Raw genomic sequence first — 25,772 nt, 5'->3', positions numbered from 1 at the left:
TCTGGCACCCCGGAGAAGGGAACCAGGTCCCTCCAGGAGCCCCCGGGCACAGTCAGGCTCCTGCCAACCGAGGGCTACAGAGGCGGGATGGAGAGTGTGCAGCCACGCCTCGTGCCGCCAGAGGGATGTGGTTGGACCCCAGGAAGAACTTCTGTCCGTGAAGCCCTGGTAGCTGGAGGTCAGACGTGAGTCCCAGTAGACCCATGTCACGGGGCTGGACACAAGCAGAGAGGACAGAGGCTTACACCCCCAGGAGCCCCCGCAGATGGCACACGCAGGCAGGGTACGCCCACATCGCCCCCCGCCCAGGCTGTGCGGACCCCAGCCGTGGGCTGCGAGGTAGGTCATTGGGAGCAGAGAGCATCCACTGGGAGTGGGTGACCGGGAGACAACCTACAGCGGCCCTGTGTGTGGAAGGCCCCAAGGGTGCCCGGGGGACAATGGGTCCCAAGGACACTGACCCTACACAATTTGTGTGCATATGTCAGGGCCCTGCCAAACAAGTCCCCCCAAGATCCCCAGGTCTGGGGAGCCGCCTGGAAGGAGCATGAGCCCAGGGAGCCCCCTGCAGACCCGGGCCGCCTCCCGGGGCCACGGCAGCCGCACATGGACGCCAAGCTGGCACGGCCCCCGGGCATGATGATTTTAGGGAACGGCGTGTGGAGCCTGCGAATGCAGGGACCGCCACCAACAGCTGGTTCAGAAGCCAGACCAACAGTGTCCCACTAGGGGTGCTCCTCGCCCACGTGAGCACGGGACGTAGCCTTGCCCCCCAGCTTGTCCGGGTGCGGGCAGGGTCTCAAGGCACACCCCGTCACACAAGCACCGTGGCGGCGACTCGGGGACCTCACGGTGTCACTGAGGGCCACGCCAGCTGCAGGCTGGCTCGGAAATTCATTTGCAAGGGTTTCTGGTTCATCCAAAATATCACCTCCACCAGGTACCCAGAGTCTGTAAGTGCGAGACGTTTAAAACAGCAAAACACAGCTTCTCCAGACGTCACTGTCCTCACGCCGGGGAGCACACAGTGAGGGCCGCTGCTGAGCCTCGGCCTCCCACGGAAGGTCCTGCACATCTGTGTCCTGGTGGGGAGCACGCTCAGGGTCCTCATCCTAAAGGGATGGTGTCCTGCCATGGGACAGCCTGGGACAGGACTCGTGGTCCACGTCGGGAGGGGACAGTGTCCTGGTGGCCGGGGCCTCCTGCTAGAGGAGTGCCTAGTGTTGGTGGCAGAGGGGCAAGTGCCCATGGCCTCTGTGAGGCTCGTGGCCTCGGTGCGATGACTTGGGTGACATTCATGTCTCCTGTGGGGTGGGGGCCAGTGCTCTGGAGGGAGCATCCGGCGCCATGGGCAGCGGTGGGGACTCAGGACTGGGGCACGGTGTGTTGAGTAGGCGCCTGAGTGGTCAGTGGCCGGATGTCGATGTGGTCTGCATCGTGGGGTTGCACTCCTGCAAACAGGCGCTCGTGTCCCGTGAGTACAGGGGACGGGGGCTCGGGCACGATGCTGCTCCCAGAGTCAGAGTCCCCGGTCTGACGTGGGTGGGCTGCCAGGGCAGGCCTGAGCCCTGCATCAGGGGTCTGGAGCCGCAGGAGGACTGTTGGTCTGTGCCCAAACAGGTATGTCCCGGGGGTCTGCATGGAGAGAAGGCGTGCCCTCCACGCGGCACTGGAGAGCCTGCCCGCGTCCCGCCCCGGCTGCCCGTGGCGATGGGGGCCGGGCAGGGCTCCAGGACAGTTTGGCTGCCCCTACCCCAGCCCGTCCGGTCCACCAGCACCACCTGCGCCGGCGTCTGCATTTGGCCTCAAGCAGTATGTTCAGAACAAAACTCCATGAAGCCGTACGTCTTCCCCTCTGTGAGCCTGAATGTCCTCTCTGCACGCTCGAAACCCAGGCTTTAGAAGCAAATGCAGAGACTAAGTGGCTGGGTCTTCCTGAGGCCAAGTGCAATTTAGTCCAGATTTAACCAGATTGAAAATTACTCTAATAAGATGGAGAAAAAAACAGCTTCTGCGCAATGAGTAACTTGGTGACCTTGGTTACTTGCCATAGACCCCTGAATGCACTCAGGAGTCTCTCGTGCTTGGAGGGGACAGGAGGCTGCCAAGCCCGAACGGCCGGTGTGCTGGTTCTGCACGCCCCCGGGCCCGGGCTGCTGGCGGGGACAGGGCCCTGGCCTCCAGCCGCGTGCACTGTACGGAGGCCTCATCCTCTGCTCCGGCTTCCTGCTCCAAGTGTGCGGGCGTCCTTCCCGGCCCTCCCCACACTGTGTCTCCCTTGAGCCCACTGGCCACTCCCAAGGGACCCTCCAACCCACCGGGGCAAACGAGATGGCCGTGCCCACCCCCATGCTGGCCTCCTGGGGCATCCACGCACATCGTAAATATGTGAGGCTCCGGAAACGTCAGTTTTACCTCAGTAAAGCCGTAGAAATGCTTTAATAGGCATTCGGCAGGAAACAAGGGAAAAAGCAGGGGGAAGGGGACCGCGCCAGGGCCCCGCTGGGTTACGGCCGCAGCTGCCGATGCCAGGACCAAGGACCAAGCACGGACAAGTGAGGGTCCTTGTGGGCTGGAGGCAGAGGTGCCCAGGGCCGCCCTGAGAACGGGTCAGCAGTGGGAAGTGAATCGAGATTAGCCGGGGACTGTGCCCTGTCTCCGGGCCTCATGTGCTGCCGTCCTGCTTCTGGAGCGGGGGTGCACATCGGCCTTTCCGCCTTCTGAATGCTGGGGCGCCTGGGTCTCCCAGCCCCCCCTGGCTTCACCTACCCACCTTGCGCGACCTCAGACGCGGGTCCCCTGCCCTTCTGAGCTGGGGCACAGGACAGAACAGTCACTCTAGGGTCAGGAGAGAGGAGGCAGGCAGACCCCAGAGAAACAGAGACCCTGGGGGTCAGCCAGCTCCCTGGGCCTCCTGCCTGAGGCCACTGGACCTGAGCCACTTGGCTCAAGCTCTAAGGAAGGAGCCGAAGAGAGGGAGGGGAGGGGGGAGGGGGAAGGGAGGGGGAGGGGGAGGGGAGGGGAAGGGGAGAGGTGAGAGGGAGGGGCGGGGCGAGAGGGAGGGGAGCGGCCAGAGGGAGGGGGGCGGCCAGAGGGAGGGGGGCGCCAGAGGTGGGGGGGCCCAGCTCAAACAGGCCACCGCGGGGGCCCTCATGGGAAGACGGGGGTCCTGGAGCCAAACGGTGGCCCCCCGGGAGGAAGGACAAAACACGAGAAGGTCCAGACCTCGGGGTGGGGGTGTGGGGTGGAGGGGGTGGGGTGGGAGGGCGGTGGGCGGGGCCCTGGGCTGGGCCCTATGGGTCGCCTTCACTCTCCCCGCCTCCCTGCTGGGTCCGTAAACAGGTCGGTTGGGGTCCCACTGCCGGTCAGGGACAGAGCCGGGTCCCTGGAGCCGGAACCTGCCAGAGCGAACTCCATGGCCTCCTGGAGCCTCGGTCGGTGGGACCCCAGACCGACCCTCTGCTCCAGGATGACTCACGCATCAGTAAGGACATGGCCTTCGGAGCTGGTTTTTGGAGGAAATGCAGGGCTAAAGCGTGGCCTGGGGGTCGGTGAGGCGCATTACAGGCCCCGCACACCCCAGGCCCCCAGCTGCCAGCCCAGGCTGGACAGTGGCCACTGCTAGGCCTGGTCCACTCCCAGAAAGGTCCAGCTCCACAGACAACTGGCTCAGGCTAGGGTCTGGACACTCCCTGGGCCAGTTACCAAGCCAGAAGCCCCTGGCTGCACTCTACCACTCTCCTGGGGGCAGGGGTCCAGCCGGGTCCCCAAAGCTGCACGGTGGGAGGGCTCTGTAGACGCGTAGCAGGACAGTCTGCAGGTCACAGGGTGTGGGGCTATGGGCCCGGGGGCACCATCTAGCCCCAAGGGCCCGTCCTGCGTGAGGGGTCCCAGCCAGAGACCCCGCTGGGCCCTGCAGATCCTGCCTGACCTCCTCGGGAGGGCCCAGCTGCTTGTCCTTCTCTGTCCTGCAGAATGCACCTGTGGTACACAGTAGGAGCTCAATAAATGCTTATGGCATTGCAGTAGGGCCCACTCTGCCCAGGCTGATATCAGCCTCCAGCCCCTCATGTCGACCACAGCCCCCCCAGACCTCTGGCTCCTGCTCTCTCCTGTGGGCCCTGTCCTGGACACCAGACATGGGGCTTAGGCTGAGGGCTGCAGAAGATACGAGGAAAGCTGGGGCCCCTTGGGGCAGGGGCTGCCCCCCAGACAGGCTTGGAGCCCAGGCCCCATCTTTGGGGCCTCTGGAGGCCTGAGCACACGCCCCCTCCCTGGGAGCACTGGGGGCCCCTGGTAAGGAGAAAAGAGTCATGACGTCTGTTACAGGAGGAAAGCCAGACTTGAATCAAGAGGGCAACGGCAGGGTCTTGTAGCCGGGACAGGACGTGAGACTCACGGGCAAAGGGGACTCCACGGCCAGGGAGCAGGGGGTCCGACCAAGGCGCTCTGCTTGGCCAGCCGCAGGCCTGCTCCCAGACCTTCTCCCGGGCCCACCCCGTGTCAGCAAGAGCCCCGCCCTCGATGCCTCCTCACCCTGGGCGGCCGTCCCCAGGAGTTCTAGGAGGTGAGTGCAGCCAGAACCGCCCAGCCCTAAGGTCCCCTTGCCGTGATGTCCCCCGTGTCCATGCTGCATTCAGAACGGGGCCCAGCCCGTCCCCACACGGTTGCTCCGAATACAGCCGCCGGCACGGCGATGACCTCCCTCCCGCTTTGTTTTCTCTGAGACGGTCGTGAGGTCCTGACGGTGCCACTGGGAGGAAGAGTCAGGAGGAAGGGTTTCTGGCTCGAGTCGCCGGCAGGATTCCTGCTAGAGGCGTTGGGGTGATACGCCGTCCCAGGAGGGGCGGAGGAGCCCCCTCAGATGCCGAGGCCGGGGTTCTGCCCAAACTGGCTAGCCGGGCGCGCACTGGAATCAGAGGGCTTGGAGGGAAGCTCGGGTGCCAGGGGTCAGGCCCGGCTGCGTGGCTCAGGAAGCAAAGAGAGAGAATCTGTCACCTTGAACCCCTCAGTCCTCGGGGCCGTGACAAGGACCAAGGGGCCACCTGCCTGTCACACACCCGTGCAGACACACACCCTCTGTGGAAGTTGAGGGCCTACGGCTTCCTGTTCTCGGCTGTCCCAGGTGTCCCCTCCCCAACCCCAGGACTCACAGACAACTCGGGTCCGAGACAGCGTCACCCCTCCCCATGACACCACATCTGGAGGGGCAAGCAGGGTCTCCCCTCCCCTCACCCACACTCACCAAGACAGAACCAGCCCGGCAAACCTGCTCCTTACCCAGAACCCCGAGGGAGGGGATGCCGCGGTGGGAAAGGGCCCTTCCCCTGCGATGCCCGATGCCTGGGAGCGCGGGAAGGGAGCGACATCGCCCGAGGCCCCCTGGGAGAACCCCCCACCGCCTCACAGCTGTGGCCCAGGCCACAGATGTCGTGGGGAGGCACGTGACCAGGGAGGGCCGGCGGGGAGGCTCTGTGGGATCCAGCTCGGCACGAAATGTCGGGACACCAAAAATCCCATCATCAAGACCCATGCACTAGATTCAAAAACCTAAAGGGATGCAAAACACCCTTTACGAACAGCACCCAAATCTTCGGGAAAGACAGGCTCTTCCCCCCCACCCCCCGCCCCGGCTTCAGGTGCTGCAGGGGGTGCTGGCCCAAGGGAGGGCAGCGCACCCCACGGCAACACCGGGCCCCCCCAGCGCGGGAGCCACGTGGGCCAGAGGCCGGGTCGCAGAGAAGCGAGCCCTCCAGGCAGAATGCGCTGGAACCACCTGGACACAAAGGGCAGCCCGCAGTCTCCTCAGTCTCCTCGCCGCAGACAAGCCCCAGAGCCCCAGTCGGAAAGAGGAAACAGGAGGGGTTCTCAGTTGAGGAAGGGGCCGTCGGAAGTCCGTCATCCCCGTCCTGGCCCTGGGGCCTGCAGGCCACACTTCGCAGTTTACCAAGTGCCCCGTGGCTGTCCCTGCCTCTCCCCGCATCTGGCAGCCTGAGCTGGGGCTCCGGGGAGTGAGGCCCTGGGGGAGGGGGACCCATGGAGAGCCTGGGGCGCTGGGACCGGCTGGGCATGCAGGAGACCACACAGGTCTCCGTGGGACCACACAGGGCAACACTCCCACCCACAGTGTCTGGCAACCAGCTCAGCAACAGACAGCGTCCCTGATTCAGTCCCCCTCCCACTCTCAGGCAGCTCGGGACCAATGACGGGGGAAAGCCGAGCTCCCAGCCCATCAGAGGACTCTGCCCCAGCCTTCATCGGGGCACCTCTGCCCCCTTTCCTCCACGACGTCTCCCTCTCCCCAGCCTGCCCCGGGTCTCTGCCACACACGCGTGTCATGGGACCCCCAATTCAGGGCGCTCTGAGGAACCAGTCTTACCGTTCCCATCTGGGGCGGGCGGCTTCCTTGATGTCCCCATGCCATGTGCCAAGCATACACTGAAGAGGGCCAGGCCAGGTGCCTTGCACACGTCACTTGTCAAATGCTGATGTCACACCCCGTGAGCAGACTCAGAGAGGTCAAGTGACCTGTCCGGGATCACACAGTCAGGACGAGACAGGGCCGGAGCATCCACGAACCACACGCCCTGGCGTCTAACCCTAACCCCGGCCGCTCCAAGGGAGCAGCACTGAGACCGGCACCCGCGCCGGGCCTAGCCACCGCCCAGTGCTCCCACGCAGAGGAGGGACGGACTTCCCCACGACGCACGTGCGGCCTTCTCCACCTACCTCCCGCCGCACGGGCCTCTCCGCCCCGTCCGTGTCTGCTCCCCACGGATGCACACCCTCACGGCTGGAGCGGCGGGGGGCCCCGTGATCACCCGCGCGGGCGGGCACGCAGCTGTGCGCAGAGCGGTGCGGAGGGAGAGCCCTCCTGCGCGGGGCAGGTGGTATCAGTCACGTTCCCAAAGTAAATCTCTTCCAAGTTCTCCAGACCGAGCTAAAGACGCCGGGATGAGGCAAGACGGCTTCTCTCACTGCCCACAGACGCACCAGAGTGTGGAATTCTTCGAGCCGCAGACCCAGGAGGAAGCCAAGAGCACCTCCCAGCAGAGGGGAACCGGCCAGTGAAGACCGCACGGCCCGGCCCACTGTCCTCAGAGGAAGCCAAGGCAGAAGCCCACCAGGTACTTGGGGGTAAATGAGAAGACGAATTCCCGGTAAAAAAGGAGAAGCCCGTTGCCAAGCGGCAGTGAAAGCCGCTGACTGCCGGTGGCCACGTAGACCTCTGGGAAGGCCACGGAGCTCGGCCTGGGTCCTGGGGCTCCGTGGAAACGTCATCAGAGCCGTGGCCTGCGGAACTCTGAGGGGACACATCGCAGGACATCCACGAAAGGAAGACACCCGCGTGGTTCAGCTCAGCGAGAGGAGGGGGACACCAGGACGGAGGGGACAGACGTGCCCGCTGCTCCCGCCGCCGTGGTAGGGCCGGGGGCCCAGGGCCGGCTTCCCGGCGGCCGCCCGCGCGCGTCAGTGCCTGAGTCCCACGTCTTTTCATCCTTTTCTGAGACACGTTTCCCACTGACGTGACTGAAGTCCTGTCCTGGGCTAGTTTCCCAGGAACAGGAGCATCGGTCCGGGACAGGGGACGGCGTTTCAGCATTTTGTTCATGGGAAGCCACAGCGTAAACTCGGCCTCGCTCTTCGTGCGTTAGGGAACACAGCCAATAAACTCCTGGCAACTCCCCATGGAAGCGGGGCTTAGTTGAATTTATTCTGGAATTCTGTGTTTGAAGAGCGGTGTTTGTTGCTCACGGGTTCGTATTCGTCAACCGGCCGGAATCCCGCGTGGCCCTGCCTCGCGCAGGAAGGAGCTACCTCTGTGCCCCAGAGCGAGCTTTGCCCCCGCTCTGGGAGCAGGGGCCCCGACAACCCAGGAAAGCCCTGATGGAAATCCAGTCCCACAGACAGAAAGCGCTGGTTCCCGGGCGAGGGGCTCGCTCTACTCGCAGACCCAGGGCAGACGCTCCAGCCGCCTCCCAGCGACAGAGAAGGGCTCTCCCTCGCGGGGACCCGCCCCACGCACCCCATCACCCACACGGAGTAACTGAGGGCTTCTGAGTTACTGAGAATCCAGAGAAACGAAGGAGGGGGAGACGTGCCAACAGTAACTGGAGGGGGCACCTGGCGCCATCCCCCCATGCCAGGCGGGCAGTCCCCACCCCACCTGCCTCCGTCTGGCATCGGAATGTCAGAGTCAGGCCCTGAGCCACCCACGCCTGCATTTGTCCTTGGCAGAAACCCTCATGAGCGGCACGCAGCAAAAACACAAGACAACACGCTGCCGTGGCTTCCGGCCATGAACCCTGCAATCGCGGCACAGCCGGCAGCCCCGCCGGGGAACGGGGCCGGCAGGGGAGCCGCGGGGCCGGGAGCTCCACGCCACGCCTGGGCCGCCACGGAAGCCAGCCCGCACCACACAGGGCGGCCCTCCGAGCTGCTCCTAACCGCACAAAGCCGGACACTCACGGGTCAGGGTCCTCCCGTCCGAGGAAGAAAGGCCCCCCGGGCGTGGGCTGCACTTACTCCCCCCGGGGAGGGCCCTGCCCGCCCGCGAAGGCTGCTCTCCGAAGCCTTCACAGCCACAGTGGAGGAACACGCGTGCGCGGCGAGCCTGAGCGCTTGCCCCGAGCGCCAGAGGGGCCGGCCACGAGCCCGAGGCTATGCCCTCAGCCCACTCCAGCCCTGGGCTGTGCCGCCCTTGGCCCTTGCAGAGCTCCCAGGCCAGCAAACAGGCTCGCAGGGGTCCCAACAAGGTCTTCATGGTCCCAGGGCCAGCTCTAAGGACACTGTGGTGGGTCAAACAGTGTCCCCAAAATGAGCTGTTGAAGTCCTAACCCCAGGCACCTGTGAATGTGACCTTTTTTGGAAATAAGTGCTTTGTATATATAGCACAATATGACGTCTGCTTTATGGGAAAAGGGACAGCCACAGGGTGACAGCCATACAGAGAGAGTCACAGAGTGACCACCACAGAGTGACCGCCACAGACTGAGAGCCTCAGGGTGACCACCACAGGGTGACCGCCACAGAGTGAGAACCACAGAGTGACAGCCACAGAGTGACAGCTAGAGTGACAGCACAGGGCTCAGACTCCCCCAACAGAAGCCAGTGGTCCACAGCCCTTGGGTGTGTATTCCCATCCCCAGGACAAACACGGTCATTTACTTCACCAAAAGACTTCAAGATTGTAAAATAAGTTTTACGGTCACTGGGGGGAAAAAAGTTTGTTTTTTTATTTATTGAATTTTTTATTAAAACCTGCATGTGTATTGGTTGCAAAGAAGTGTGATGGGGGATCCACAGACTCTTTCAAGCTGAGCAGATATTACTTGCAGGATAAAATTCTGGCCAAAATCTGATGTCTACCATAAGTTTAAGGGAAAACACTCTGATGAAGCTTGTGGACTGGTAAAGAACAAGTACATGATTTTTTTTTTAATGACGAACAGCGGGCGTCACAGCCATGTCCCCATGGGGAGCCGGGCCGGCTCAGGTCCATGGGGTGGGGGCCTCCTCACCCTGGGGCGGTGAGTCTGAGCCCCACGGCGGGCGTAGAGCTTACTTAGACATAAAATGGGAATCTAAAAACCATGCTGATATTTAGTTCCTTGGATAGGTTGACAAGAGTAACAGCTTTACTTCAAAACATCCATATTTACCACACCAGAAATTCCGTGCCTGGCAATTATTTACATTTGCGATTTCTTACAAAACTAAAATGTTGACTTCAAAATGTGCGAGCCGTTTGACAGCTTTTCAAAATTCATCCAGGGAAATGAGAGCCAAGACTCTGAAGACCCCCACCCCATTCACGTCGGCCGCGGACTGGTCGGGCCGAGAGCCCCTGCTCGCGTTAGCGCGGGAGCGACGCCCCCCTGCAAGAGACCCGAGGCTCAGAAGAGTGAAGCAAAGTCCCGCCAGTGTCTGAGAAAGACAAGGGTCCGGAGACGAGCACAGGACTTTGCAGGAGACGGCGCCCGTCACGGCCATCCTGTCCTGGCGCTGACCAGGAGCGAGGCCCGTGGAGGGCAGGGGCAGAGGCGGGGAGGGCGGCTCAGGCCAGGGTCTGCAGAAGGACGGCTCTCGCAGGGAAGTGAGGCAGGGCAGACGGGTGGGCAGCACGCGCTCGGATGGGTCAGGGAGGACCACCGAGCAGACTGCGGCACCACCACGTCACGGCCTCAGACTGCGGGGCGGGACTCGACATCACGGGACGGTCCTCGGGAAGACAGGGAGCAGGCACGGCCTGCGCCAGACACACTGGCGTGCTGGGACGGGCAGGCACGGAGGCCAGCGCTCAGAGGCCACTCCGGGGTCTGCTCGTGAGGATCCTTGGCGCTGCTGGAAACTGGGTTGGGAGTGAACTTTGAATGGACACCAAGGGGCCGCTTGGCTGTCCTCTCTCGTGCGCGGCTCATCGGCTCTGGGAAGACCGGGACTGCCTAATCGAGACCTGCGCTGGTGCTCAGAGTCCTGCCTCACCCAGCCACGGTAACGAAGCCCCTACTCTGTCGGAGGCCCCAGAACACAGGGCGAACACCAGATCCTCTCCTGGACCAGAGCTTGCCACGAAAACAAGTGAGCGCTCAAGCCCTCGGACCCGCCAAGCTGCAGGGGGAGACGCCGTCACGCCACAGAACCAGGCAGACCAAGGAGCACAAACTTTCTGGGGAAAACAGAGGGTAAGGACCTGCGTGCGGTGCGGGCCCCGTGGGCTCCCCCTTGCCCTCCCCCCCGGCCCACACCCATACTCCTGGTCCCTCTCTGTGGAGCGACGGTCTGCCCGACCCAGGAGATGGGAAACGCCCACACCAACCGCCTGTTTGTTCTGCGTTTTGCCCAAATTGGATGCATCTTTTCCTCAAGTAGACGATGTGTCGTTAGACCCAGAACACCGGCAATGCGACCCCTCCTCAGAAATGGGTTATCTTTGCCCCTCCCCTGCAGTGCCTAAGCCCCACCCCTAGACCCTGAGCCTGCAACCAGGTGCACAGTGACCGGAGAGCCAGGGGACAAAGCCCACATCACCTCCATGAGGTCCCTGCAGGTCAGTTTTTGCGCCCAACAAGGAGCACGTGGGCTGGGCGGTGAGAGAACACCGGCCACACCCGGGCCCCACCAGCCTGCTCCCCCAGCCCTGTGGACGGGGTCTGAGGGCGGGGGTGCACCCCAGGGCCCTCCTGCCTCCCTCTGCCTCCTTCTGAGGCCCTGTGTGTGCCCACAGAGACCGAGAGACAGGCAGCCCGGGCAGCTGGCCCCCATCACAGCTGTGGGGGCTTTTCTGCAGCTCCTGCTGCCTCCACCCACCCAAGCTGCTGCTGCTCTGAGCGTCCCCGCACGCCCAGAGGGGGGAAGCCGCACCCAGCTTCTGCCTAGTTGGCTTGGGCGGGCTCGCCGACCGGCATTTCGCACAGGATGAGGCTGACTGCCCGGCCACCAGCTCGAGGCCCGTTTCTCCAGTGACTTGAGTGTCCCCACACGCTTGGGCGTCACATGCCAGGGCCCAGGGTCCCAGTGACCGGACCCAAGCACAGAATATTGGGAATTAATGTCCCAGTGAGCGCTTGGACTTTGCACGCCTCGCCACAAGCCCTGGCTCGTTCACACAAGGAGCATTTACGGATCACCTGCTGTGTACCTGGCGAAGCAAGGGTAGGGCCGGCCACGTGTGGAAACTGATAGCCTGGCCAGTAGCCTCCGCTGACCCAGAGCTCTGCCGGGAGGGGGAAAAGGACCATGTCCACTTCCTGTGGAAGGGCGGGTAGGGGGTGCTGCCTTTGCCAGGGTTGGGAGAGACCCTGGATGTTCAGACAACCATGGGCCCAGCCTGGGGCAAGGCTCACACCGGTGCTGAACCAAGTCCAGCCACTGGACCATGAACGGGGCAACGAAGGGGTTCATCAGGCCGCAGCAGGCCCACCGCATTGCGGGCAGGTGTCCTCTGGTGTTTGGGTCTCCTTTGCCCCAAGGCTGCCTGGCAAGGTCAGAACGAAACCCTAACTGTTGCTCCCTACGTCCCATGAACCCTCGCTCCAGGGGGGAGGCGGGCCAGACCCCCGCGGCTCAGACGGCCCGGCCGGGTCTCCGCCCGCCCGCAGGCTCCCCGCTCCGCCGCCCCCCCCGCCGCCCCCCCCCGCGCGCCTCTGCAGCCGCCAACCGCCGCCCCCCCCCCGCGAGGACTGCGGCAGCCCCGCCCCGGGGCGGCGGGGGAGGGACGGGAGCGCCCCCGCGGAGCGTCCACGGCCCACCCAGAGCGCCCCCCCCCCGCCCCGGCAGTGCCCCCCGCCGTGCGCCGCGGCCCTCGGCCTCCGGGGGCCCAGCTGGGCGCTCACCCAGCGGCAGGGGGCGGGGGCGTCGCTCAGGACACCCGAGGGGCCCCGCCCCGAGCCGCTCCCGCCGCGCACAGGCCGCCGCCCCCGCGCCGCCCGCAGAAGCGACCGCGTCCCCGGCAGCGCGCGGCCCCAGTCGCGCCGCGGCGCCCGCCGAAGTGAGCCCGGCCTGGCGAGCGCGGGGACCCCCGGCCTCCCGGGCGCCGGGCGCCCCGCTCGGGTGACACTGCGGCAGGCGCGCGGGCGGCTCTCCGGGGGCGGGGCCGCGGGGGGCGGGCGCGTTGCCATGGCGGCGGGGCGCGCGTAGCCGGACCGGGCCCGAGCCCGAGCCCAGCGGAGCCGCAGCCGGGCCGAGCCCGAGCCCGAGCCCGAGCCGCGGCCGCAGCCGGAGCCGAGCCCGAGCCCGAGCCGCAGCCGCAGCCTGGGCCCCGCCGCAGGCCGAGGCCCCCCGCGCGGGTGTGTCCGAGGCGCCGCCGGCGCGCCCGCGGGCTGCAGGCCATGGACGCGGCCGAGCTGTACGAGGAGGATGGCAAGGACCTGGCGGGCTACGACTTCGAGCCGCTCCCCACTCTGCCCGAGGACGAGGTGAGCCCCGGCGCCCGCGGAGGGACCCGCTTCCCCCGCCTTCGAGGCAGAGTCCGGGGGAGGGCGCCCCCCCCGCAGGCCCCTACCCCGGCCCCCCCGTCTTGGCCGCCCCTCTCAGCAGCCCCCCACCCGCCTTGAACATTCTCGCTCCGAGAGGACAGGCCCCCCGGAGCGCCCCCTGGGACAGCGGCGGGTGGGCGGTCACTGAAGTTGGTGCCTTGGGGGCTGGGGGGCTGGGGGGCTCCTGACTGTGAACGTCCGCCGGATGAGTGTGGTTTTGGGCATCGTGAAGCGGGGACGTGGGTGCTGTCTTCCTCCTTGCCAGCGCCCTGGGAGGTCAGTGGGAGGCACCAGCCAGCAGAGCCCACCCCCGCCCTCAGGTTCGGGAGCTGGGGTGGGGGTCCAGGAAGCCCCCCAGCACAGAGGGCTGCTTCTTGCACACAGTGGACAGCAGGGGCCTCCACTCCGGATCCCGAGTCCTGAGGCGTCCCCCTCCTCAAGCTCAGAGAGACCAGCCGCCTCCCTCACATGGAGCCTCTGGTCATTCACTGGACAGGTGCCCACAGAACCCATTTGCCTGCGACTCTGGCTTCCCTAGCGCTCCCCACAGGCTGTGGCTCGGGTCCCTCCATGGGATCGCGGGCCCCCAGAGGACGCCCCCGCCCCCGGGAAGACCCAAGGCTGTGAGGTCTGGGTGGAGAGCCTTGCAAGCTTCCAGCAGGCGAGTGGCCTGGTCTCCAGGCTTCTGCGCTCACGGCTGAGGGATGCCGGCATCATGCAGCCCTCGTGCGAGGGGCTGTAGCCAGGTGGTGCTGGTGAAGACCCTCCAGGGCCGGGCAAGGCTGGTGCCAAGGCTTAGACACGGCCTCCAGCCTCCTGGCGTGCGTGAGGGGCTCAGAGGGGCCACAGCTGCAGCCTCCACGGTCTTCCACCTCTGCCCCCCCCCCGGAGGACCGCCGGCTGTAAGGACGGAGTTCACACCGTGGGTAGCGCTGTCCTGGGTAGCAGAGTGTGCCCCAGGGCGCCGGTGGCCGGCCAGCCGAGGGCCTCTGCGGCTGAACCTGAGGGCTGCTGCTGCCTGCTCCCCCCCACACCCGCCATGGTGGCCTGGATTTGGTGACAGTCTGCAGAGGGGGGAAGCAAGAGCGTGAATAGAGCTTTGGGCATCTCTATGGCTTTGATGGAAAATGAAAGGGCGCACCCAGCCCACGGCCGTCGGAGTCTCCCCCAGAGAACACATCTCAGCGTATCTGTTAGAAGACTCACCTCCGAAGTCACCATCCGAAGCAGGTGTAGAACGCAGTTCTTCCTGCGGACCCGTGCTGGGTCAGCCAACCCCCTCTGAGGGCCACCTGTGTGCCCCGTGCAGAGTCAGCGGCCCGTGCCCAGTGAACAGAACAGCAGAGCCAGGACCCAGACCCAAAGCCGGATCCCCGCCCATGGTCGGCGCTCCTGTGTGCCCTGGTGCCTTCTCTGGGCTGGGGTTCCCTCGTGCCCCTCTGGGTCGCAGCAGCCCCCTAGCTGTGCACAGTGTATAGGGCTGAGGGTTCCCCCGTCCTGTGACCGGGGCCTCCGGGTGAAGTGGGAAGCCACTTCGTTAGTTGCGTCCACCGGGAAAGCTCAGCGGGGCCCTTCGAACGCCTCGCACCTTTTCTGGGAGACAGAGGCACTGTCTTTGGGCGTGATCCCATAAACCAGGAAGCCCGTCGAGGCTCGAGCCTTGGAGCCTGACCGATGTCCTGTACCTGCGAACACACCTGGTTCGGACTTTGCACACACTGAGCTCAGCTGGTGCTGGAGGTTTTACATCTCCACCAGAGACGCAAGACCGTGCTGCCTCAGCCCTGTAGAGCCGGGCTGCCTCTGGAAAGCTCCTGTGTAAGGGGAGGGGGAGCCCGGCTGCATCGGCACCTGGGGGGCCACGCTGGTGCAAGCCCTGAGAGAGCCAGGCCGGAGAAGACGCGGGGCAGCTCCCCACGGAGGGACGGCCGGTGTCAGACCCAGGACACAGAGGAATTCACAGTTCCACAGCTGATCACGGCAGACCGCACAGCAAGGCCAAGACACGGGACCCTATGCCCACCCCCACCCCTGCCCAGGAGCCCCTTGGAATGTTTCGCTGGTTGTAACCCTGGAGAAAAGCCGAGTGGCCAGTAAATATATGAAAAATGTTCAACTCCATTATCATCAAGGAATGCAGAAGCCGCTGGCGGAGGGCGTCTCTGCACAAGGCCGGTCGGCGAGGACAAACACCGGGCAGTGGCCGCGTCGGCAGGGACTGGCGCGCTGCGGACGCCCCCTTGCCAGAGTGAGTGTGCGTGAAGCAGCCTCTCTGGGAAGCCACTTGGCGTCTGGTGGTGACGTGGAGGGTGGCCGCTCCCTGCGTCCCGGCAGCTTCACTCGGTGCGAGCCCTGGAGAATTCTCTGCGCTGGACACCCCCGGAGCACGTGGCGAATGGGCCCGAGGTCCTGGAGGGTGTCGCCCAGCCCACTCTCTGGCTTCCTGCGGGCCGTGTGGCTGCACTGGCACCAGCGAGGGACAGGGACGGGGATCAGGAAGAGTGGGGGGTGGGGTGCCAGGCCACCTGGAGGCCGGTGGTGCCCCTTCCAGGGGCCTGCAGGGGACAGGGACAGGAGCGGGCTTGGGAATGAAGACGGCGCACCAGTTTGGGCCCGGAAAGGAGCGTGTCTCCTGCTCCCTAGACTGCCCGGAGGTCTAAGGAGTATTCTCGTCCCTCGGAAGTTCGGTGAGCACCTCCCCGGCATCTATGGGCTGGACGCCGGGCTGGGCCCAGGGATTTGGAGGTGGGTGGACCCACGGCTCAGGGGTGCCCCGTGAGGAAACAGATACTCCCGCGGAGCCCCGCTCGGTCCGCGTGAGGCCCCTGCCCAGACAGCACAGGGCAGCAGACGACTGGGAGGCCAAGGAGGGCGTCGTGGTGGGCGAAGTTTGGGGGGTGGAAGGGGCACTTTGGGGCCAGTGGAAGGCCCCCAGCAGGACACTCTGCGGAGCTCCCCGGGCCTGGGGGGCCGCCCCTTGGAGGAAGCGGCCGGCATCCCGGCAGGACACTGGAGAGTGTCAGCAGCGGCCCTCGGCAGTGATCCGTGTCTCGTGGGGCAGTCCCTGTTAGGGGGCTGCGAGGTTAAAAACGTGAACGTCTAAGAGTACACGTGGGATCCGCAAGAGCTGTCCAGGGGTCCCTGTGGGTCCCCGCGGGTCCCTGTGGGGCACCCTGGCTCACATGCCCTCTCTGACAAGGGGCAGTGGGGTGTCTTCGAGGCCCAGACTCTCTTGGGGGGGGGGCACACTCTGCCATGAGCAGACAAGGGTCCTCAGGCGGGAAGCTGGCCCTCGCCTCTGAGACCCAGGGACCGGCTGATGAGGGGCGCCTCTCCTCCCGGCCTGGGCGGGGTGGAGCTTGTGCCTGCAGGACCTCTAGGGAAGGACAACTGTCTTCCTGTCCCACAAGGACTGCGGCTTGGGCGACCCCCACCCTCAGGCCTACCCCACATCCCACCCAGGTGGTGCGTTCCTGGGGAACAGGGAGGGGTGGGGTTCCAGGACCCAGGGGCCCGCCCAGAAGGCTTGGTCTGCACCCAGGATGTACAGCCACCAGAGGCTGCCCAGCAGGGACAAGGTCAGGCTGTGCTGGCAGTGGCAGGGGACAGCTGCAGTGTGGGAAGTGGTGCCTGAGGCCTGCCACGGGCCTTCATGGGCGCTGGGCGTGTGGGTGCCCCACAGGTGAGGCTGCGGACAGGCATCAGTGGGCGCTGCGACCAGCTTTACTGCTCACAGCACGTCGCCTGCTTCTGAAATGTCTACCACAAGCAGTGACGCTCTTGTCCATCCTGCCCCAGACCCTGGAGTGTCACTAGGGTCTGTGTCCCGGGGCATGAGGGGCCCACCTGGCAGCATGGCTCAGAGCCTCTGGGTCCGGAGATGGGCACAGGTGTGCAGGATGCCCCCATGGCTCTCGTCTGTCAGGGTGGCCAGGGGTGAGGGGCCTTCCCTGGGGTTCTGGTGGAGATGAGCCGGGGACCCTGAGAAGACCACACAGGCTTCCCGGTCCCTCGTCCTTGCTCCTGCCAGCCCGCTGGCCGAGTTTCATCCCGCCCATCCTCCTAGAGCCATGGACTCAGGCAAGGAAGGGTAATTCTGGGTGAGCTGACGGAGGGGTGTCAGGTCCCAGAGGACGGGTGACCAGGGAGTCCGTGTCTCAGGGTCCCCCAGCACGTGGTGAGACCCCCCCAACCTTGGTGTGCCAGGAAAGCCAGTGGCAGATCTCAGCTCTGTCCCGGAACCATATGTCAGCTGAATTGTGCCTTCCCGTCACAGCTGGGTTCTGGAGGGGCCGAGAGCATCTTGTCCATGAGTGGGGGCTTCGGCCATGAACCGGAAGCAGTGACTCGGGACCCATCAGACCATCCACCTGTCCAGATGCCCCAACCATGAGCAGGCGCTGGGGGCTACAGATCTTTTGGGAAGGAAGAGGCGCCCCCTCACAGGGGCATCCTTCAGCTGGATTGGGGGGGGGGACCTTGAACAGGAGGTCATGCCACAGACCATGAGATGCCCCGTGGGCACCCCTGACCTGGGCTCCCTTCTCTGGGCAGTGCCTCAACAGCTGTGGGGGCTGGCGCGTGCAGCCGGTGCAGGCAGACCAGCGGGTGTGAACAAGGCCCTGCCGTGGGGATGGGCTCGGGCGCACGGTGTGGGCTCGCTCGCTTTTCCTAAATAGCACAAACCACGGGGCCTTTGGGTTTTTTGTTAGTGCATGCCTGTGCGTGTGGGGCCGCGTACGTGAGCACGTGTGCATGTGTGTGCGTGTGGGGCCGCATTTGTGTGCAGGTGTGCTCTGTGTGCCTGTGCGTGGTCATGGGTGTGCACATGGGTGTGTTGCATGCACAAGTGTGTGCATATGTACACACTCCCCAGACACCTCCTTAATGAGGCCCCACAGGCACCAGGGGGCTCTCCTGTATCCTGGGGAGTCCCCAGGTGGTGCACAGTGACCCCTAGATTGAGCCAAATCAGAAAGACCTTTTGGGGCGCCTGGGTGGCTCCGTCGGTAGGCGTCTGCCTTCGGCTCAGGTCGTGATCCCGGGGTCCTGGGATCGAGCCCCGCATCGGGCTCCCTGCCCGTCGGGGAGCCTGCTTCCCCCCTACCTCTCCCCTGTTTGTGCTCCCTCTCTCGCTGTCTCTCTCTCTCTTTGTCAAATATAAACAATATATTAATATAATTGATATATCAATTATATGTCAATATAATTGACATATCAATATGTCAATATAAACAACATCTTTAAAAAAAAAAAAAAGGAAAGGGAAGGGAAGGCCTTTCATCCGTGATCCTCGGGAACACAGCAAGGAAATGGGGAAATCGAGATTTTCGGGTTTGCTAGCCGCCTCCACCCCCCAGCCTGCTTGACGCTCCCATTCTTCTTTTCAAACTCGGACGACCTTCCTCACCGGGGCGCGCGCCCTGGAAGCCGGCTAGCGGCTCTCTGCTCTCGGACCCGCGTGAACCCTGTGGCCCCTTCTGAAGCAGCTCCCAACGGGCTGTCCTTCCCTCCTCCGTGTACCCCGCAGAAAGAGCTGGACGGGCCTGGGGACTGACGTGGGGGCCGTGGTGAGCTCTGAGGAGGAAGCAGGCGGTGGCCCGTGCCAAGTCACATGGGCCCCCTCCCATCCCCCCACCCCGCTGAAGCCAGAGGCTCAGCCGAGATGCCGCGAGAGTCGCCCTCTGATTTGGTTCCTTCCTTGCTGCCGCTCCCTGTCCCCTTGCCCGTGGCTGGGGGGATCCCTGCTCGCAATGCAGGGGGGAGAGAGTCGATGGCTTGAGCTAGACTTTTCCCGACCAGGTAGCTAGGCCGCCCTCGGAGAACAGTCCTGTGTGCTGGGAGGGGTGGGGCGGCGGAGGCTGCAGACAGGAGGGAGCTCGGTCTTCGGCACCATCGCCCCTGCTCCCCCTACCTCTCCTGACCCCACCTGCATGCGCCCTCCAGGCTCTGGCCCCCCCCCCAGGGCCCGTGGAGCAGAGACACGTGGGCACAGCGAGGCGACTGGGGCATCAACCGCCGGCCGGCTCAGGGCCTGGAGATCCGAGGTGTCTCATGTGAGAATGTGTGTGCACATACTCGGGGCACATGTATGTGTGAGGGTGTGGGTGCACATGTGTGAGCATACGTGGGAGTGTGTGTGAGTCAGTGTGTGGGCATCTGGGCGTGCACAGCTCTGCATTTATGTACATACGGCTGTGAGCGTGTGCTTGTGTCTGCGTGTGCATGAGGCTGTGTGGCACGACCACAGAGGCTGCAGGAACTTGCACGTGTGTGCACATGTGTGAGTTTATGCTTCTGTGACCGTGGGAGAGCTGTGTGTGTGTGTGTGTGTGTCTGCATGGTGAGTGCCGATGCGCGTGCCTGCCAGGGGAGGTGTGTGCACGCGTGACCAGTGTGTGGGTTTCAGGTGCACTTGCGCGTGTTGGTGACGCAGTCACTGCTCCCCTTGGTCACAGGGAGGCCTGGGGTCTGGCCCTGGGGGAGGGGCCACAGTGACGTTGGGTCCCCTGTGTGCCCTGCCCGAGCTAATGTTGGGGCCGCTGCTCCGCCATCCCGTCCGCGTGTTACTGTGTGTCCCGGGTTCTGTCGAACACTCACCCCACGTTGGCTGTGCTGTGAGCTTTCCCTGCACGAATGTGCTTCCGTGTCTCCCCCGGTGACTGCCCTGCCCATCAGCATACAACCCAAAGAAGCGAAGGCCCCCACATGCCCACTGAGCCCCATGTGGGAGCCGGTGGGGTCAGGGTGCAGGGCCCAGCTGGATACGGGGGCTGAGGGGAGGCCGTGATTTCTGGGACCAGGAGCTAGGTCCCGGCCCCCGGAGTAAACATCTTTCCCAGGAGCACACCAGTCATTCTGCCAAATGCTCTGTGGCTTCTGGCATCCAGGGGACAGTGCGGAGGGTGACTCCCTGGGTGGTTTCTTTCTAAAGCCTTTGCCCGCAGTCCTGTTTCTGATGTGAAGTGAAATTCCGCCACGCGTCGTTGCTTCCTGAGAATCAGTGCGGACGCCGTGGTGCCAGGCCCTTCCGGGGAGGAGGGCCTGCTGCGCCCGGGCCTGTCCCCAGACCCGCCTCAGCCGCAGCCTGTCTTGGCAGGAGAACGTGTCCCTGGCCGACATCCTCTCGCTGCGGGACCGCGGCCTCAGCGAGCAGGAGGCGTGGGCCATGTGCCTGGAGTGCAGCCTGTCCATGAGGAGCGTCGCCCACACGGCCATCTTCCAGACCCTGTGCATCACACCTGACACTCTGGCGTTCAACACGAGCGGGAACGTGTGCTTCATGGAGCAGCTCAGTGGTGAGCCTGGGGCGGTGCAGGGGTGCCAGAAGGTGCCTGCAGGGAGACCGTGGACACAGGGTCCCGACCCGGGTCCCTGATTGCAGCGGCCACCCTGGTCGTGTCTCCAGCCCCAAGAACTCGCTGAGGGAGAAGGAGGTGGGAGGTCCCCACAGGCTGTGTCACCCGGCTCCTGCAGGGGACCTGCAAGGGGCCCACATGCCCTGGAGACCCTGGCCCGCTGGCCCGCAGTGAATGGATGTGGGGCATGAAGCAGAGGGCACGGGGGCCCCTGCAGGAGGCTCCCACCGGCTGCCCAGCCGCCAGGACTCCCACAGCCCCTGCCCTGCTCCAGAGAGGGCCGGAGCAGACGGCCCGACTTTCCCCAAACTGTGCCTTCAGCCCCCTTTCTGGGAGCCGGGAAAAACCCAGCTCCTTCCCCTTTGGACGGCTTCCCTGGGCTTCCGGTGACGCGTGCGGTCTCCCCGTTGCACTGTTTCCTCTGACGCTCGATGCAGCCCCCCGGACGCTGGGACAGAAGGAGGTGGGGGGCAGGACGGGGCCCCTGGTGAGCAGGAGGCCACGGCTCCTGACCCGGGGCGGGCGGGCTTCCTCTTCGCGTGGGCCCCGTCCGTGTGCGACCCGAGCCTTCTCTTTTCCTTCCCCAGATGACCCCGAGGGTGCCTTTGTTCCCCCGGAGTTCGATGTGACCGGGAACACCTTTGAGGTGGGTGGCAGCGGCTGGGCCCCCAGGCGGGCTGCCGGTGCGCGGCGAGCACGGGGAAGGCCGCTGTGGCGGGGACACCTCTGTGCAGGGCGCGGGCTGGGGGCGGGGGGGGCCGCCTTCGGAGCACCCCCCTTCGTCAGAGTCAGGGTCCCCGGCGGCAGCTTGGCGTTTGGGCGCGTGCTCGTCGTTACCGTGGTTGAGTGTGTTTCCCGAGTGCGGACTTGACTACGTGTAACGTGTTGAAAGGGCCTGGCGTTACCAGTGGCGGCCGCCGGGGCATCGCGGCTTCCCCGAGGAACGAGCCGGGGGGTGGGTGGCGGCGCCCGGCGGGACACGCGGCCCGTGGGGGATCATTCCCGACCGTCCGCCTGGCTCTGGGCCGAGGTCGCCACCCCCGGGCACCCTGTGTGCAGGCCGGGGAGCGTGGCAGGGGGCGCCCAGAGCGGACCTCGCCACGGAGCCTGCAGTCTGAGAGGGACGGAGGTTGCGAACGCGTCGTCACAAACTCAGAAGACCCATTAGCTTGGTGACATCAGGTTAAATTTTAGGGTTGGCTCCTCCTGGGCTCAGTGTTACTTTGTAATAAGCAGGCACAGCCCCGGCCCTGAAAGGCCCTGGTCCGTGCTCGGGGGGCGGGCAGGACCCCAGGGCCCTGGGTCCCTGGTGGGGCCTCTCAGATGTCCTGGCTTCCGGGGCCAGAACCAGAGCCTGGGGCCGTGGCTTGTGGCGGTTCCCAGCCCTGGTCCGTGCACAGACTCCCTTAGTCCACCCGCGTGTCCAAGCCCAGAGCCAGCACAGAAGCGAACTCCGGGAATAAGGAAGGGCCCCCCGAGCCGCCCACCCCCGAGCCGCCCGCCCCCGAGCCGCCCACCTCCGTGCCGCGGGGCTGGTCCTAACAGCAGCGTTGCTGGGTGTGTGCTGGTTCCCACCTTCTAAGAAGAGTGTCGCTACGTGTTATCTTCTGGAACTTTCCCTCCCGTGCTTCTGGACGACACGTCTGAACCCAGCAGAGGGTCACGTGCAGCCCACGGCTTGTGGGGCATTAGTGCCGCTCTGCACACCCTTGGTAGATCTGGGCAAGAGCCCCTCCCGGGTGTGGACCCGCCACGGGACGGCCACGGGACGGCCTCGCAGCGGGGCAGGCGCTGTTCCACGGTCTCGGACGCAGGCTGCCCCCGCGTGCTCTCCCGCCGGCAGGTGCCGCGGACCCCCTGCTCCCCGTCTTCCCTGTCGTGGTGTTCTCCTCCTGTGTCTGTGCCCGCGGAGGGTGAATGTCCCGTCCGCAGCGTGCCTTCACGCTGTCCGGGACGCAGCCAGCGTGACCCTTCGCCTCCCGGAAATGACCGGGTGGCCGAGAGCTTCTCTTGGTGCACGTTACGCCTGCCTGTGTCGGAGGTTAGAACCGAGACAGACCCTGCGAAACACAGACGTGGGAGCTCACTTAAAAACAATAGTCGGCCGTTGCATGTTGGCCTACGGGACCGGTTTCGGCCGTTGCATGTTGGCCTACGGGACCGGTTTCTATGAACAATACCAGTATTTTTCCCCAAAACACAGTGAGAAGAGTAGGGCTGTTTCAGACATCTGCCCATCCTTTAATGCTGGGCTCCGTGGAATCCAGCTGGGTTTTCACGGTCCCTCCACCCGCGGCGAGGTCCCCAAGGCGGTGTCCCTGGGGCGGCCTCTGGGAGGTCCGGTGCGCGCTGGGCTGGAAGGAGACGGAGCGTCTCTCTGGCGTGGTGAGGGTCATCCGCCGCGGGGACCACACGGCCAGGAGGGCTGCTCGAAGGCCTTCTATGAGGGACGAGGGCTCTCCAGTTCAATGGAGTCAAATTTATTCATGTTTTCCTTGTTAGTACTTTTGTACGTTAAGAGACTTTCTGAAACCTGAGGTCTAATGGAGGTTTACTGATATTTTCTACTAGGAATTTTAAAATTTGGCTCTTCACAGCTGAACTGCTTGACTATGATTTTCTCAGAAGTGTGAGGTAATGGACCCGGGTCCTCCCTTCCTGTGCGGGTGCCCATTCCCACAGGTGCTGGCCGTGGGCACACGCGCGATGCGCCCGGCAGCAGCAAGGGCCCGTCCAGCCCAGGCCCAGACCGAGCACCTCCCTGGGGGGACACCCGCCCCTGCCCTTCCTCAGAAATATTCTCACTATCCTTGGTCTTTATTCTTTTTTTAAAAAAGATTTTATTTATTTATCTGACAGACAGAGATCACAAGCAGGCAGAGAGGCAGGCAGAGAGAGAGGAGGAAGCAGGCTCCCCGCTGAGCAGAGAGCCCGATGCGGGGCTCGATCCCAGGACCCTGAGATCATGACCTGAGCCGAAGGCAGAGGCTCAACCCACAGAGCCCCCCAGGCGCCCCTCTTGGTCTTTATTCTTGCACAGAAATGTTAGAATGAGTTATCCAATTCCGCGAAAAGCTCTATTGGCATTTGCCGGAAGGACGCGCACTCCCCGTCCCTTTGGGGAGGAGGGGTCTCTGCATAAACCCCTTCACCTCCTCGCTCTTCAGCGCCCCAGTGGCCCCGAGTAGGAGTCTGGGATGCCTTTCATGCGTTGAGTCTCAGGAACTTGGTAATTTCTGCTTACATGCTAACCGGTGGTCATCTCTGGTTTGCTGCGGGTCTACGGAGCACAGTCCTGATAGCTGAACCCTCGGTCTGGCCGTCGCGCTGCATCCGTTCACTGTTTCCCGTAACTTACAGATTCTTCAGTCTTTCTCTCTCGCGGATCAGCTCACCAGCCCGCGCGAAGGGTTTGCGCCCCGTTTCCACTCCCCGTCCCGCTGTCTGCCCCGGGAGCCGCGCCGCGGCCAGCAGTGCGGTGTGGGGGGCGCGCCTCCCGTTGGGGGGCCCGGGGCTCTGAAAGCAGCGTCTCCCCGCACCCCACCCCCAGCCAGGGTGGTGTTGGCGGCGCGAGGCCCTTCTGTGCCAGTTTTCTTCCGGCGTTATGAAAGTGCTTCTGCGTCCTTTGAAATGACCATTAAGATGACCCTAAATGACCATTAATATTTACATACTTATTTTCTTTTTTTTAATTTATTTATTTGTCAGAGAGAGAGAGAGAGAGCACAGGCGGGGGGGGGGCAACACAGAGAGAGGGAGAAGCAGGCTCCCCACTGAGCAGGGAGGGCCTCGATCCCAGGACCCTGAGGTCATGACCTGAGCCCCCCCAGCTTCCCCGCATACTTGTTTTCTAACTTTAATTCCCTCCTTCCTGCTTAGAAAAGCCTGAAGTGGCGGGAGTCTCATCCTCGGCGCATGGGCACATCCCATCCGCAGGCGCTCACTGCGGCGTCTCGGGCCGCGTCTGGCCACGTCGGGGCAGGACCGTCCCAGGCCGTGCGAGCGCCCCGAGCGTCCCCTCCTCTGCCCACGCGAGCTCGTGCGACTGCGGGGCGCCCCGTCCCCGAGGTCCCGTCACCCTTACTCATCAGGACACCTGGGTCCTCGGAGGGAAGGCTTTTGTGAGAGCTCAACTTGGAGTGACGGGATTGACGTTTTCTATTTCTCATTGAGAGCTTCCTGCTAAACTGTGTGTTTCTGAAGTTGGCCCATTTCTCCTTGTGTTTTCAGTTGTTGCCGCCTGGTTGCCGTGTCCCTTGTCGCCGCGCTGTCTGTGGGACCTAAATTCTCCCTCCTTGCCCTTGTCAGGCTCGCCGGGGGGCGTTCCCTTGCTTAGTTTTTCAAAGACCCCACCTCGTGCCCCACGATCTCTCCGGACGTCTTTGTTCTCTTTTTCCACTGGCTTCTGCTGTCATGTTTCACTCTCTTTTCCTTGTTTTGAGTTCGGCAAGTCTCCCCCCTCTGACACGAGTCAGACACTCGGCTCCGCCGCCTCCGGCCCGGCTTCCTTTCCGCGCGAATGTTTCTCTCCAAGACCGTGAGTCTCCCTCGGAACACGGGTCTTGCTGGGTCCTGCCCGCTGTGCCGGGCAGCACTGGTACCAGCCTCCACTTCCCAGTGTTTATTTTACTCCCCTGGGATTTCTTGAAGAAGGGGCTGAGTTTTTCCTGACTTGCCGTGGAGATATACTGTGCACACAGAGACACACACGTCCCAAGCGCGCAGCTCGACGAGCTCTCCCAGTCTGAGCAGCCCCGACCCGGCATCGACGGAGAAAGAGAGCACGCGGGCTCCCTGCGGGGCGCGGGGCCGGGCAGGCGGGCCACGGGGTCCACATGCCTGTCTGTCCGCAGCCCCCAGAGGCGGCTCCCAAGCCTTAAATGCATCACGTCTCTGCAGTTGTCCCACTGTGAGTTGCCTTATTTCCCAGTGGGTGATTTCCTCTGGTTTCCACCCACGGAGCCAGCAAGTTCTCCTTACCTGACATGTGCAGAGGGCCTGCTGGTGTGCACTGACGCCTTGGGCCCAGTGTCTGCATGTGTCCCCCCTTGGGCCCATGATCCCAGGGTCTCTGTTCTGCTCTTGGATTAGCTTCATTCTAGTGTCTGTTCCTGGGGCCGTGAGGCCCCCCCAAGCGCTGCCTCCTGGAGACCCAGGACGTGTCCCATGGACTTATCCTGTCTGCTCGGGTGCCCATCCTGCCTGCAGCCTGGGGCCACGACGCCCTGCCCACGAGGACCACGGTGGCAGATGTGTCTTCTTGGAGGCACCCTAACAGCGTCAGCCCCTGCTGCTTGACTAGGAGACCTCTGACCCTGGCCTCTGGGCCTCTGGACCGTGGCAGGAGTGCGGCCTGCCGGGCCGTGCCTGCTGGCCGTGTCAAGACGGAGCCCACACCCTTGCCCACTGTCCTTCCCACCGAGAGGCAAAGATAGAG

At 64.2% G+C, this 25,772-nt stretch overlaps 1 protein-coding gene across 1 annotated transcript in view; it reads left to right on the top strand.

Annotated features, from left to right (window-relative positions):
* Positions 1 to 12,830: 12,830 nt before the first annotated feature.
* KNDC1 (kinase non-catalytic C-lobe domain containing 1) overlaps positions 12,831 to 25,772 on the top strand; it is a gene marked incomplete at both ends in the record, with an annotated part of 59,897 nt that continues 46,955 nt past the window's right edge. Inside the window, 3 exons of the mRNA XM_080822389.1 lie at positions 12,831 to 12,917; positions 20,077 to 20,275; positions 20,923 to 20,981. Of these exons, the coding sequence (XP_080678515.1) occupies positions 12,831 to 12,917; positions 20,077 to 20,275; positions 20,923 to 20,981 (345 nt within the window). The remainder of the gene's footprint in view (positions 12,918 to 20,076; positions 20,276 to 20,922; positions 20,982 to 25,772) is intronic.

The sequence above is a fragment of the Martes martes genome, assembly GCF_963455335.1.
Source record: "Martes martes genome assembly, chromosome: 14".
Lineage (NCBI taxonomy): Eukaryota > Metazoa > Chordata > Mammalia > Carnivora > Mustelidae > Martes > Martes martes.
This window is presented reverse-complemented; position numbering and strand designations above follow the sequence as displayed.